Genomic DNA, 16,239 nt, shown 5'->3' with positions numbered 1-16,239 from the left:
AAAAATCCGAGTTTCAGCTAGCTCTTTTTTCTGAAAAATCGTGATTTTGAGAACATGCAAATCGTGGTCACTCTGAAAATCGTGCTTGTTTGACATTTGTTTTACAGCTCTGCGTTTTAAAAAAAAACGACTCCTGCTGCCATATCTGCCAATCGTTTGGCGGTCAAACACGACTTTTTTGAGCTCCATCTCAGTCTGTCATCGTCCTTTGGGAAGCAGATTCGATCATTTTTTTCAAGAAATTTGTCATTTTTTTGATCTCCAATCCGACGGCTAGGGTTTTGTTCGAAACCCTAATTTTTGGGGTCGAAAAATTATTTTGTTTGCAAATTCTTGGTGGGTTTTTCGAGAGCTCAACTGGGTTGTCGTCCGTTTTTTTGGGTGCCTCGATTTTCGAGCCAGCGGATCCAGAAAACGACAACAGATTCCTTCTGCGTTTTTCGAGCTCTCTTTTGGGTCATTGTCTGATTCTTCTGGGTCTTTCGTATTTTTTGCCTCAAAGAACGTGCCTTCACAGATTTTCACAGTTTTTCATTGAAAAACGTGCCATGGCATCTCTGACAAATATTTTGCTCGAGCATAATTCCAAATTCAATGGTCGCAATTATGGAACTTGGAAGCAGCGCATCATCGCAATCTTCGAATATCGAAACACCGATCAACTTGTTCTGGGTGTTAAGTAGCGTCCGACTTCTTCGGGTCTTGATCAAGATACATGGGATCTGAATAATCGAGAGGCAGTAATGCTTCTCAAAATATCCGTAGTGGATGACCAACTTTCTCAGATTCCATCAGGCAAGACAGCTGCCGAAATCTGGACACATCTCAAAAGTCTTCATGAGACTTCCGACAAGAGCAGAGCCATCTTTCTGAAAAACACTCTGTTTTCTATTGTCATGGATGAGCGCATCTCGCTCTAGGCACACCTGAATCGGATTCAGGAAATCCGTGATCAGTTACTTGCCATCGGTTGCAAGATGGAGGAAGAGGATATTGTGGTAATCACTCTTTGGAGTTTACCAAATTCCTATGAGCATTTTATTGAGACTCTCAACATCACATCTACTGGTGTTGATCTAAAGTTCACTGATCTCTGCACCCTGCTGCTTCAGCAAGATCGGTGGAAACAACAGTTCGGTAGCAGCTCCAGTTCCACCTCCACTGAGCAAGCCTTTGCTGCGAAATCCTTTCAGAAGGATAAGGGCAAGTTTCAGCAACCATCTCAGCAGAAGCCTTTTGCTCTAGCATCCGATGGTACCAAAAAGAAGAACATTCAATGCAACTACTGCCACAAGTATGGTCACATGAAGGTTGCATGTCGGAAACGCTTAGCTGCCCAGTGTAAGCAATCAGGTTCACAACCCAAAGCGAATAGTGCAGAGCACACTGAGCAGGCGGAATCTGCCTTTTACGCCTTCATGGCTAAAAGACCCGCAGATCATGTGCAGTCATCTGCCTGGTACATTGATTCAGGTGCCTCTCGACATTTCACTCACCCAAGTATTTACCAATTACCTCGTAATAGTTACAACTTACTTAGGTTCTCTTCCTACTTTCTGGGGGAGTGTGTTAGCTTGTGGATCCCATAGGTGGCTTTGGTCTCGTGGACATTATTAAATTCATTCATTCATTCATAGAATTGTGTGTAAAGAATTGGTGCACATGTAGCAGGTTGTTGCACAAGGCCAGAGATAGCAAAGTTTGGTGCAGAACAAGGAAAATTCATAGGGAAAAGTCACACGCCAGGTAAAATGAAAGGTGCGCTTAAAATGGTGAGAGGTATTTAGCGCAGCTGAAGTAGCAAAGTTAATAAAACAGGATTTTGAATGGAAAACTGGTGCGCTTAACTTAGTTACTTGGCATAGGCAAAAGGAGAATGAAAAAACTGAATACAGAAAATAGATGCTGGAGATTTGTGCTGGAGAACTGTAAGAATTTTAACACAGCCGAAAAGGAAAAAAACAGACTGAAAAAGGTGCAAGAGAGTGCACACAAGAAGATCAGCCAGCAGAATAAATGAGAGGATCTAAGTTAAGTGTAGCCTTAAGACGTAGACACTGCTATTAAAAAAAGTGAAGTACACAAGGGAAACAATAGTGCAGCTCGGTAAAGAGGAGATAATAAGAAGAATGTCAAAGGTTTGAAGCTGAACAGAGATCAATACACAGGCTCTGGTAGCAATAGAAAGAAAGTTGCTTTAAAAAAAACAATAAAAAGATTGATTCCTAACATTTCTTTCAAAATTATGCAATTGATTTATGATCCTTTCGGGCATAATTGAACTTACAATAGTGAAATTCAAAATATAGTATCACATCATATATTTAAATAAAGCATACATTTTCCAGGTGAATCTTTTATTCTTAATGTAAGTATTAACATTATGAAACCTTATCTCAGGTAACATAAATAGTCACAGTTTTCTTACCATTCTAGAAGGCTGTCCTGACATACCTAAGCAGACATTCCATTGCACTGATTTATAATCAAATTGAATTTTTTTGCAGATAAACATGAGTAAATTTCGGAACATCAAGCAGAAGCACTCAAAAATAACTATGGAGTCAAAGCACAAGCTTAGGCCCAAGAAAGATGCTTTCAAACGCAAACAATCTGATACCAGAGCATCTTTAGTTGGTAACTCTCGTCTATTTTTGGCTGTGTTTGCTTCTTTAAATTTCTGTCTTTTGGAGCTGGCCATTTGATTTTAAATTTTTTTCTTATATTTATTAAACCTGTGTTCATTTGTTATTTACTTAGTTTAACTGCTTTTATAATACAATCCTTTAAATAATGATTATGTTTTGAAGGCTTCTGTAACCTTAAATAAGAGTAGTCAACTAAGAAAAACCTCTCAATTTCTATTACACATGGATGTGAGTTTCTAAGTGAGCCTGAACTTTATTTTGACAACTCACAGTTACAAACAATTAAATTGTATCAGAACTTGTAAGATACTGTACTTGAATAAAACCTAATTTTTAATCATATAGGCATTTGGACAAACACTTTGCAGGCTTCCTCTGCTGATAAATAAGGTACTGTTCTTTTTTGAATCTTATATTTCTCTGTTTACTGGGCTGGGCAGGAAATGATAGCCATAGGAACTACAAATTCACAATTGTTTTGCACTCAGTTCTTAAATAACTCATACACAGATCAAAACAGAGCAGAATGCAATGACATAATGTTTGCATTTACTGATCAGAATTTTTATTGTTAACTCTACCATAGAAAACCATCTCATCTATTATGTATCCCAATACAGATTCAGATAACATTCTGGAACCAACAATGCAAAATGATTAAATATTACAGAATGAACAGATTTCTGGCACCTGTTTGACGTTTACTGTTGGTTATGAATATATTCAAACGTCAGTGAATCTCTAACCTGATATGAAGGAGGAGTTGCTGCAGAGTATTTGCACACCCAAACCAGGCAATATACTAAACATACTTTGCCCAATGCAAAGGAAGAACCCACAGATTGTAGTTGCATCCAGATATAAGTCCACTGTTTGTAAATTCATGCCCAAAACTCATGCTAAGGATTGATATTGCCCAAGTGGCTTACCAGAACCCACTTCAGTCATATGTCAGCTTACTCAAAGCTCAACTCCACTACATGCTGAGGTAACAGCTACAAACGGCTAAGACACTCCTTACCAGATGAATATTCAGTGTGCAGCAAGAGACCCGATATATGTATCAAACTGTACCATCTTCCATGTTGTAATTGCTTCAGACTAGAGATACACAATTGCAACAGGCACTCCCTTCTTGAACCTGAGTGTTCATTAACTGTATGCACTGAGCTCGAATATGGAAGATTGGTTTCTGAAGAGAAAGCTTTCACACCAGTGGAGATAAATTGGAAGCTGCAAGGAAAACAAAAGCCTGTAATTCTTCAGACTTAAATGATAGATTGGTCCATATGCGAATAGATTGAAGGATTCCGACTCTAATTAATGAAACAGCAAAGACACTTATAGAGAGTATGGTCACCATCTGCAGCATTTACATTTCCGATCAAACTTTACAAATTCAAAGGTTGGTCCAGCAAATATTTATTCAAGTTTACAAATGAACTATAATATAATCTCCTCATAAAATTAATATCAGAACTTTTGAGATGATGGGACCCACAATTACATGCCTGCATATATTCAAATATAAAACATTTAGATTATATTTTGAGTCAACTCCTGCTCATGCCAAATATATGAGAATCTCACATTCTTTTAAAATCTGGTAATTATTTATTCCTTCAGCTCTTACAATGTTCACAAAACTTAACCAGACGATGACTCCATTACAAGTGTCATATATTCAAATATAAAACATTTATATTATATTTGAGTTGACTCCTATTCGTGCCAAATATATGAGAATGTCACATCCTTTTAAATCTGGTAATGTTCGCAAAACTCAACCAGACCACGACTCTATTAACATAAGCACAAATATAAGAAAAAAGGGCAATGATAATAAGATTCAGAATAAAATAACTTTATTACCCCCAAAATATAGAAATCTTCAACTCAGTCAATATCATTATTATTGGAACTTATATCTGCAAATTTGTCTCCACAGAAGATTTCACAAATTAAGTGCAGATGTAGGCTCTGTCACAAATCTACCACTTGAAGAAGAACCAGGTTTGCGTCCAGTTCCTCTATCAAACACCTGAAGATATTTGTCTCCAAAATTTTTGATTAATGCCTAAGCATCAATAATTTTATGAAATCCAATAAAATATCTGAACGTGCTCTGAAAATTCCTTCCCTTACAATTAATTGTCATCTATTTTGACAACTGAAATTAAAAATAATTTAATTAATTTCAGATGTCCTATAAGCACAACTATGAGAGTTGTATGCCCCATAAAAAAATTGTTAGATAAACATACTACAACTCAGCTGAAGATTGTAATGAGATTACATGATTAATGATTCAGTTATATTTCTTCATCCAAACCATGAGAAGACAGGTGATACTGCAACGACATGCACTTGCAAAATAACTCCAACAGTAAATACTGCTAGAACAAATGCACACAGATTGATGGTGAAAATTCATATTGCATCTGCCAAAACAGGCTTCCTAAGAAATAGACACCAAAAGGAAACTGACACACAACAAAAAGAAGGCAAAAAATTCAAGAAACCACTAAGAACTTCCTTGACTGCTCAAAATGCAGTGTGTACTAGCTGGAAGGTACTTTGGCTAATCAGATAATCAGCAATGCTATTTTTTTGCTCATGGCATGTGATGGAAATCTAGCCACACACTGCAGAGAACACTTTTGAGATAGTTTGACTGCATTGATTATGATCTTGTATTCCTTAATCATCTGCAAGTTGCAAGCTGAATTTTAATGTCCGAGCTTTTGTGACATTTTTGGAACCAACTTTGAAAGAAGCACTGAATTTGAGTTTTAATTTTTTACCAGAAATGTAGAGAGCACTACCACCTCAAGCATTTCTTGGATTGGACTTTGTGAGTTTTAATTTTTTACCAGAAACGTAGAGAGCACTACCACCTCAAACAGTTCTTGCATTAGACTTTGTTATTTTATCAAAATATAGTATGTTGTTTTAATTTATTATCATGAGAATAATAAATCTTTTTCAGCTCTTCTGATCTTTGGACCATGATAAGCTCAGTCTTGAAGGAGTGATAGAATGTTCAAGGCAGTGACAAAAGGTGTGATTAATTTCTCCTCATCAAACACTAGCTTTCCATATACTGAGTACTCCAAAAACTATATCTCAGGAGAAGAGATTTTACTGAAGTGATCCATGTGGCATCTTTGTGAGTATCTTGAAGGTTCTGATGGATTTCAGTTGCTTTTTGGCTCGAGTCAGAACTAGTAGCTTTGATAAAATATTTTGAGAAAGACCAGCTTCCACACTTCCTTGGCATAAGTACACTCAATTAAAACAACTTATGGCCTTAATTGGTATCCTCCTTGAAACATAGAGCACAGTGGAGCTTTTTGCTTTTGAAAATTGTCAAATATCAACTATTTGTATTTTAAGAGAAGCTATTAAGATAAGTATGCTATGCATATGTCACTAATATGTCAGATATATCTCAAATTGAGAAGGGTGGGATGCGCCTTTGCAGACCTTTGCCGATGGAGTATGTTCCTGTTCCTTTAATATTCACCTACACGAGAGGGTCAAGGGAGATGTACTCCTTCAAAGAGTTAGCGAACACCTGCCAATCTTCTCTTGTATGCATTAGAAGATAAACTTCATATTAGCTTTTGATTTTGGCTTCTCCGTTAAAGTTCATGATTTGGAATAAGGTAAGCATGTTATTTTGATTCAGCCATTCCTTTACCTGATTGAGGACACTTTTAAGTTCACAATTTCCCATGATATTTTCTTTCAGGAGAAGTATCTTAGCTCCAATACAAGGCAACCAAGAGAGATGGTAGTAAATAAGGGTAACATCACTTTCAATGTTTCTCTAAATTTAGGATTTAGTGATGGCAGAAGGCTACCAAGAAATACCTTTGCTAGGCTGAAAATGATACTTTTGGCATAGGAATTTAGTCCTCTACTTTTTCAATTGGGAGGTCATTCTCCTAAACAAGCTTTGGTGCAAGGTGTTTTGATGATCTCAAAGACTTCTCAGGCGTAGACCTCCTTTTTGGTTCTTCTTAGCTACTCTAATTTGACTAAATGTTCTTTCTTCTTATTGTCTTGAATTGCACCCTCCCAAAGAATCTTTAGCATAAGCTGTTCCAGTTAATGACTCCTTCATGGGCACTGATAGTGGTGAGCTGGCATATTGGGAGTGCAGCCAGAACATAATTGATTAGGAACAGCCTAGGATGAGGAAGCAGCCAAGTATTGGACAAGCTGCTAATGGCAGCTTTCAGTTTTTACTTTATTGATCAGTTTGCAACAATACAAATATTTGGGTCTGCTAAAACTCAAAAGAAATCCTTAAATAGGTGAAAACTTGCTCATTGCAGGCTTTATAACCCATAATTCTAGAAATTTAAGCAGCTCCATGATTATAAGGCTATGAGAAGTAAATTTCTGATTTATGACTGTTTTCTGTGAATTCTTTTGGGATTGTAGTAAACGTCCTTGCAAGCCATGGAGTAGCTTGGTTAAAGAGGATGCTAGCATCAGCAAATCAAGCATGATTAATGATTAAGTTCTTTTTGTTACTAGATGATGGGCATCCCTATTAAAATTTCTGCTATCGTTGTTCCTCCAGTCTTCTTTCACCCTTGCCTAAGCCCTAAGAAATGGTTTGATCCATCCAACATTCTTTTTATCAAGCCCCATTTTTTCAGTATGTAATCTGGTCGTATTGTTCAGCTAGTATAAGGACGAGCCATATTTAGCTTAATGGGCATAATGTTCCTTGTATCCTCTTTGGTTGAACAAATTTCTTCTCAAGAGAGAACTATATATTTTGAGGTGTATCTGTGAGGAGCAGTGTTACCCCGGCACGGGGGTGCGGGGGGACGTTGGGATGAGTTTCGGGTGCGGAAAAAAAATAGCCTCAATTTGGGGACGGCGGGGGTGCGACAGAGGGGGGGTTCAGGGGGGGGGGGGAGCGGGTTGCATAGTATATATATAATATTATTAATATATATGATTGAAAATGCTAATTATGAGATGATACTTCAATATATTATATAATATATAACAATGTAACATTAACATATCAAATATAGTTGACTACAATGAATAGAGAAAATTAAAATGTGATTCACAAACCATAAGTTCAAACTTGAAACTTGAAATTTCATAACCATTACTATTACTAATGACCATTTGACAAATTAACTTAGTTCAAGATGCAAGATTCAAAATTCATTGTTCAAATATGATTTTATGAATATCATATATCATAAAGATGCTCATGATGACAATGAGCCGAATAGCATGAAACAGTGAAATAATAATAATGTATCATAGCCATATCAAAGTGAGTATAATCAACAAAATGACAAAATGCCAATAATGAGAATGGATGATTCTCAAGTGCTCTGTAATCATCCCCTATGCCGAAGTCCTCATCACTGGAACTACTAGACTCCTCTTGGGTAAGATCCTAATCCTCTAAAGGAACACCAACTAGCCCTACATTGGCTTCTGCATTGGCATCCTCATCAATCTGAGCTGGATCCTCTGGCTCCACATCCCATCGTGCTGCAGGGCTCTCCTTGTACTCGCGTGTCTTGCGATCTTTGAGCCGCAAGTGACCATGTACAGCAACCAGCTTCTCCGCTCTTTTAGAGGTAAGTCTGTTCCTCTTAACAGAGTGAATGAAGCTGTAGGTGGACCAATTCCTCTTTGTAGCTGAGGGGCTAGACACCTGAGATAACAAAGTTGAAAGTTACAATTTACAAGTTACAAACAAATGTTCATACAATTTGTAACAAATGATAAATGGTAAATTGATGATTAATAATTATTGAATCAATGAATCATAAATTAAAATCAGCAAGGTAAAACTCTTCAAGTTAAGATTGTAAAGGGCTGGAATTAGTTATTAGTATTACAAACCTGAGAAAGCAGTCGAATGGCTAGTGAGGTGATCTTTAACTTTTGTGACCCATGACATTTCCACCACAAAATGGGATTCTTTTGTGCCATGGTTTTGAGATCCACCTTTGCAATATTCGAGTATCCTACAAGTTACAAGTTTTAAAGTTTACAACATAATATTAAAATTATAAATAACTTAAATAAAGTTATAACTTATAAGTAAAGTAACAATTAATTATTAAATATTAAAAGAACTTATAATTATAAAGAGTTTAGAGCACTGAATCAAGATTTAAGGATTACCTGAAAGACTAGCAAATTCGGACCACTCGGTGCGAATCTCACTAGCAGTCTTAGTATCATACATTTTGGCAATGCATCGAAAGAACTCATTCTTCACCTCATCATTCCGAAGTGGTGTGACTCTACTAGGCCTAGGTATGTACCACTTCGGGTTCAATGCATAGGCAGCCATGTGCAAAGGAGTGTTCAACTTCTCCCACTTGCGGTGAATGATAGGCTCAATGTGCTCCGTATAGAATGCTAGAGTGGGGTCTCTCTCACGCACAACAACCCTCATCTGCCCAAGCATGGAATCAATGCACTCATAAACCTCTCCAAGGCTAGGTGAATCTGCATCTCCATATCTGATCACCTGAAACACTGGAGTAATGATGGAGACTATGTATTTTGCATCACTCCAAAACTGATCACTCTTCACGGTCTCCTTTACCCTGTTCCCTTGCTCTGTTCTGGACTCAGGCCATCAATTCCATTCTTGTGTCATAACCATGAGTTGCAATGGCTCTTGCAACTTAATCATTCTCTCCAAGAGAATATAGTATGATGCATACCTGATCTCAACTGGTTTCAGGAATTGCTTCTTTGCGAAGCTCCTCAAAAGTGCATGTGATGTATGATGATTGTAGATAAACATCTGCACCTCTCTCCCATCATTAACCACCTTTCTAATCCACTCTATTTTCCCCATGTCTTTGAGTGCATTGTTCATGGCATGCACACAACATGGAGTCCACCAAATATGCCTATAAGCTGCCTCAACAAGCCTCCTTGTAGCTTTGCACACATGTGCTGCATCTGTCACAACTTGGACCACATTTTGTGATCCAACCTCCTCAATAGCTTCCCTAAGCACATGAAACTGAAAATCAGCATCTTTACAATGCCTTGAACAATCAACTGCCTTCAAAAAATATGGGCCCTCCGTGCATGTAACCATAATGTTGATGAGTGGACGATGAGTCCACCCATCCATCATAATGCTGCAACTTGACTCCATCCAACATGCTTTCATTTGCTCCATCAAGATCCCAACCTTGTCATAGGCTCTATCCAACACTGTAGTCCTCAGCTTGTGGTCACCTAGTGGCACATATGATGGCTCTCTCTCATTCACTGCCATGGTCATCATCCTCACAAAATAGGGAGATCGAGCCACATGTGTAGAGATGCCATTGGCAAAGAAGAAATCACCAACAACATCATTTAACCAGTCCCTTGCATGCATGCTAAATAAATGAGCAATGAGGTTACTATCCGTACGACTTGTAGTTGCTTTTCATTTCCCCCTACTGCTGCCCCCTGCTGAACTGTGTGTAGATGAGGAGAATGATGGTGTAGGTGACACAGTCCTTGCTCTCTGATGCAAGATACATGTAGATGTATCTTGCTACCCCTGTAACTACTGTATATGCTGTACCTGTTGCCTAACAGACAAAGATCTAGGCACTGGAACAACACTATCATCAGGAATGCCCCATCGTTTATTCACTTCAATTCTGTATCTGACATTCTCAGGATTTGATAAGAACATGCATGGGTTCACACCATAGCCACTTCAAAAAAGAAGGTGTGGATTAACTCTTGTAATGCTGCCAAACCATTCTGCTCCACATATTTTGCACTTCCATTTGTGTGTGCCACCCCCCGAAGGTGTAGGGCGTGTAATTTTTGTAGCAAACTGTTTAAGAGGGGCCTTTGGGTCATAAGGACCCCTAGCATACTTTCTCAAAATCTCTGAAGGGCAATCAGTAGAAGGCACCCTTGGTGCAACATAAGGAGGCTCTTCCTCAGGTTCAGATTGACCACCTACATCAGCCCCATGATCACTTCCTTCAGGCTCAGGTTCAGGCTCATAATCAGATGCACTTGGCTCATTAATTTCCATGTCTTCTGCACTTTGGCTGGATCTAGAAGCCATTTATAAAACTGCATTTCACAAAATGAAAATAAAATTATAAAAATGATCATGATACATTTCAGCCCAAGTAAAAATAATTTAAAACTTAAAACTTTACTATTTAATTTTAGCATTTACTATTTAAAAATTTAAAGTATTAAAAAATGAAGCTAAATACTAAATGAAAATATGACAATATGGCATATGCTGAAACGTTTTACTAAGTTACTTTCAAGTTTCAAGTTTCATTCTTGAATCTTGTTGATGGTTGAATCTTCTTAGTTCTATATTATTTTATTTTATTATCTATATTAATTTTTAGTTTTTAAATTTTTTCATTGTTCTTAAAATAAAAATATGGCAATATGGCATATGCTGAAACGTATTTAGTAAAATACGTTTCAGCATATGCCATATTGCCATATTTTTATTTTAAGAACAACGAAAAAAACTAAAAATTAATACAGATAATAAATTATAAAATAAAAAATCATAGAACTAAGAAGATTCAACTATCAACAAGATTCAAGAATGAAAGTTGAAACTTGAAAGTAACTTAGTAAAACTAAATAGTAAATACTAAATACTAAATTTAAAAATTATAAATTGATTTTTAAAACCAAAAAAACTAAGTAAAATAAAAAAAACCCTACCTTGAAGGCTTGAACTTGAGGAGACACTTGCCAAATCAAACTTTCTTGCTCCTCTTGCTCCTCTTGATCTTGCAATCCCTTGCAAAACCATCCACTAATCTCTCACAAGCTCCTCCAAACACTCTTTCTCACTTAGCTCCTTGCTGCTTCAAAATGGTGAAATGAAAATGAGATCAATTGGTCTTATTAAGCCTTCAAATAGACCACATGGGACCCACACCCAATTAGGGTTAGCATACTTAAAAAACAAAAACAAAAAAAGAAGTAAAAAGTATTGTTTTTAAAAATTTTTTTGGGCCTCTTCTCGGCGCACCCCGCGAGCACCCGAGGCGCACCCACGCACTCGGGAAACACCTGAGCACCATGTCCTACCTGGGTGCTCGACCGATGCGGAGACGAAAAAGCCGTTGGCGGACCGGGTGCTTACGCACACCGGGTGCGCCCAGGTTTTGACCTGGGTGCACGCACTCGGGTTACATTGGTGAGGAGTAACTTTTGTCTACTCTTCAGAGATTTAACAATTCTTGCAGGCATTGATTCCTTGGGTCTAAGTGATCCATTTTTATGACGTGTCAAAAATATGTGGGAGAAATTGGCATTGAAACCATGGAACCTAGGCACTTTAGCTCACTTCAGTCCAGAGATATATTTCTTTGGTTTGACAATGTTGATCTCTTTACTGCATTCCCTATTTTGAGCTTGAGTAATTGTAGGGATGCTTGATAAGCTTGGAAAGCTGATGGTTTCTATTGATATTCTTGTCTTTGTATAGCCATTCAAAATGGTAAAAGGTCTTTGATGCCTTGGACAAACTCAATCGGTTGATGTTCCAAGTCTGTTGCTTGGTGATAACAGTAAAGTTTCTTAGTAGGTGTGTTAATATGTAGAAATGCTTTGGTGTTTTGGCCCCCTTTGGTCAACCAAAAGATTTTTGACCCAAGTCTTCAGATGGTTTCTTCCTTGTGCAACATAGTTAACAACTAATTGGTGCATTATTGTTACTTGAGATTAAGGAACTTAAGGTCATCCTCTGGGCCTTGCCCTTCTATTTTCATTTTATTACCTAAGCTCTCGCAAGGATTAATTGTTTTGTGGATTTTTGAGTCAACTCCTTATAACAAGACTGGTGTATTAGAATTTATACATCCAATTTTTCCTTGGGCAAGAATGATGTGGGGCTTCTTATTAGGTTTTGGTGAGTAGCTCATTGAATCCTTCCTCCTTTGAGCCAAATGGAAGAACGAGGAGATTTAGTCAATTCTGTTTTCAAATTCAAGACAACAAGCTTATGATCCGAAGTAAGAGTAGGGAGTTCTCTGTTAAGGCCAGAGAGAAGGCCCTACAAGACAAGCTCTCATTTGTCAGTTTTAGTAAGACTTAATTTTTCAGCCCCATGAATTGACAGATGAGAGGTTTTTCATTACTATCCAGAGTCTTTGTTCAGGTTCTTCTTAGTAGAAATGAGATTCCATTCTCAAACAGCTCCATTTAATCCATGAGAAGAATTTGACACAACTTCTTTCTCCAGGGCTTGGAATTTTTTCATTCTTGATGTTTACCTGTCAACTCTACATCATTTTGCAATGATATAATTTATATGCATGTAGCTTTTTGAAAATAAATAAATTCTTTTATTGCAAAGTCTGAAAATTATTTTCATCTGTATTTTAGATTGAATTCATCATTATTACCTCTGAAAGTGTGCTTTCTCGTTCCGGCTTATATTAACTAGAAAATGATAATAAATGTGAGTTTCCTTGTAAAATTTGAAATTTAAATAATTTCTACTATTTTTAATATTTATCTGAATGATTTCAACATGTCTAAATGGTGATTGCAAGGGGGAAGCCAAGGAATGGCCAGGATAGAAAACAAGGAGGCTAGGAGGAAGCCAGTGAAAAGGTACGAGTAGTAGGAGAGTTATTTTTATGCTGGTTTTGTTTGTTGTCATTTCCTTGATTGTCAATAGTATCAAATTATTGCATAGGTGCACACACATCCCATAGCGTAATTATATTACATTTGAAATATTGGTTTCTAAATTTCTGAGTTTATGAGTATAAATATTGTTTAATCTCATTATAATAACTTTGAGAAGGAAGCTCACATTCTATCATAAGGCCTTGTAAGATTTATGATGTTACTGAGCTATGTGGAATTTTATGATGTTACTCAATTATATGGAATTTTATGAGGTTACATGTATATTTGGAATAGGTCATGACCACTCATTTACTTATGGCTTTACTCATGAGTCATGACTATTGTAAGAAATTTGATTGTGGCATTGTGCTATTCACTAGTCTTGAATTTCCTTTCTGGTCATTGTCTTCCAAGTTTTCCAATCTCCCTTTTTGCATACCGTGCATTATCCATTGTTCACTCTTCCATTATGATTTCACATTATTTGTTGTTTTGTTGACTTTAGTATCAACTTTAGCTTCTTTTGTTAGATCTGGTTTAGATAACATCTCTAAACTCTTTTCTAGTTGTGACCTATATTATTTTTCCTGTCCACGTTCCACATGTCTATCATTTTGTGTTTTGAGCCAAGAATCTAGGGATTAGAACAGACAACTGCTTGCAAACATTCCTTTCTATCCACAATTAAGATTTGGATATGATTTTCTGGATTTTGAACAGCTTTGCCAATAAAAATATCCTTTTAGGTGGATGTGTCAGCTCTGTGAATCAATTTACTTGTCTCTTCATTTTTTGGAGAATTGTTAAACTGTGGGATAGGTGAGGGTTTGGACTTGTGTACATAGTCATGTTGATTCAATTATAAGTTCAATGTTTTCTATTTCAATGGTTTCCTATTTGCCAAACATGTATTTAGGCACTGGCTTCTGCTTATTTAGTTTTGTAGTCTCTTTCTTAAAACATTTCTTATATAGTCTTTGTTCAAATCATATATGAAACCAACATTTGTGGTCTGGAAGAACTTATCTTTTACTCTGTATTCAAAGCAATATTTTAGAGCTTCTGCAGCATGGCCATTGAGAATAAGGACATCAGAGCAGATTTTGACATTTTCCTATCAGTTTTGGAATTCTGGGAATGTGAGAATGTTTACTGCAACAATATCAGGGATCACAAATTCTAGGTCTGGGAATTCCTTTGTCACCTCCTCTCTACATTTACTGTGGTACAAAATTGCATATACATAGCATCTTCTACCTTTGTTTCTCAAAATAGCATGGTATTGATACAAATTTTAGATTTCTGCTAGCTTTCTAATCCTCTGCAAGATATACATTGTGTTCTTTATCGTCATGCAAACCATTAAGAACTCATATGCTCTGCCATCTTGTTCTCACGTGGAAACAATCCTTTGACTTGTGAGTCTGACAGCCTTATATCTGTCACAAATGTGTTGTACCATTATTTCTTGCACTTCTGGGTGTCAAAAGGGAATTCTGCTATATATGTTCTCATCTTCAGGCTACTATTTGCTTGAAATCTTCACTTTGGTGTAATCTACATATTTTTTAATGTTTCCAGATGATCCGTCTTGAAATGCTAGTGTTGTTAGCTTCTACTTGCAGTATTCATGTTTAGATTCTCAGGTTGCTTTACATGGTGTTCTCTATCATCGGTGAACCATCAAGAATTCATATGGTCTGCCATCATACTTTCATGTGGAAAAATTCTTTGACTTGTGAGGTCTACAGCCTTATATCTGTCACAAATTTGTTGTACCATTATTTCTTGCACTTCTGGCTGTCAAAAGGGGATTCCGCTAGATACTTGTACATGTGCAACATCATAAGTAGTTTGAAATGCTTCTCATCTCCAGGTTTTTATATACTTGAAATCTTCACTCAGCGTGATCTGTATATTTTCTTATTGTTTTCAAATGATCGCTGTTTTGCAATTCTAGAGCTGCAATCTTTTATGTGCAGCATAAATGTTTAAATTTCTCAGGTTATTTTACTAGACAACCACACAATCTTGAGTGATCAGTGTTTTCCAATCTGTCAGAGATTGATGATTGTAATATTCTTCTTTACATCCTCAGTTTACTCCAGTCACATGATCTTGAGTGATCACTGGCTTCTATTTTCTCGTAACCATCTGTTTGTCCAAGTGTGGCTCTGATGCGATGTCAATATGTAAAACAACAATCATTTAATTCAATATGACAGCTTGCCAAATTTGTCTCTCCAGCATGGGATCTTACTGGACAAGAAGCAAAATGTAATATTAGACACCTAACACCTAGAGAAACCACTAGGAAAGCCACCACTAGAAGCTATTAAACAAATAGAGAGCAGCATATAAAACAACCTAGAAAATATAACACCTGTGCTAACACTGCTAACAACCTAAGAGCTCGAAGCCACTCCGCTGCAAACATACTTGCAGTACCTGCACCCACAATCCACACCTCCTCCAATGATCGCACCTTAAAAAGAATGACGAATTGAGGAATTTGAACACATTTTTTTTTGCTTTCTCAACAGAACCTGACTTGAGTCCTATTGGTTAACAGTGTTAGAGAGAATCTGCTTGTACTCTCCAAGACCCCATTGTGATGTAAAACTATGAAATGTTTGATGCCTTGATGAAGATCCTGAAGTATGTCAGTCACCAATATCTCCAAAATTATCTGCAAAGGGGATTAAAAATTCTCCACCATTATCTCCTTGCTTACTGCAATCAAACAAAAAGGAGTAGAACGGGATAGCTCTGACTACAACTTACAAATGAAATGAGATGATTAATGCTACTATGCATGGCCTCACTCTTCAACACCTCTTGTATTTTGTTGCAACAATTTGCCAAAATTGTGGCATGTGCACTAAGATGGCCTATGATATGAATACCATCAAGGACCTGGGCAGGAATGTAATAGAAT

The 16,239-nt window shown here is 37.0% G+C and overlaps 1 protein-coding gene across 1 annotated transcript in view; it reads left to right on the top strand.

The window, feature by feature from the left end:
- LOC149555208 (nucleolar complex-associated protein 2-like) overlaps positions 1 to 16,239 on the top strand; it is a 135,372-nt gene that overhangs the window by 15,264 nt on the left and 103,869 nt on the right. Inside the window, 2 exon segments of the mRNA XM_089829290.1 lie at positions 2,508 to 2,637; positions 13,220 to 13,280. Coding sequence (XP_089685416.1) covers positions 2,514 to 2,637; positions 13,220 to 13,280 — 185 coding nt within the window. The 5' untranslated portion in view covers positions 2,508 to 2,513.

This window comes from Cupressus sempervirens, chromosome 5, assembly GCF_028749045.1.
Source record: "Cupressus sempervirens isolate cs-2001-9-10 chromosome 5, ASM2874904v1, whole genome shotgun sequence".
NCBI lineage: Eukaryota > Viridiplantae > Streptophyta > Pinopsida > Cupressales > Cupressaceae > Cupressus > Cupressus sempervirens.
This window is presented reverse-complemented; position numbering and strand designations above follow the sequence as displayed.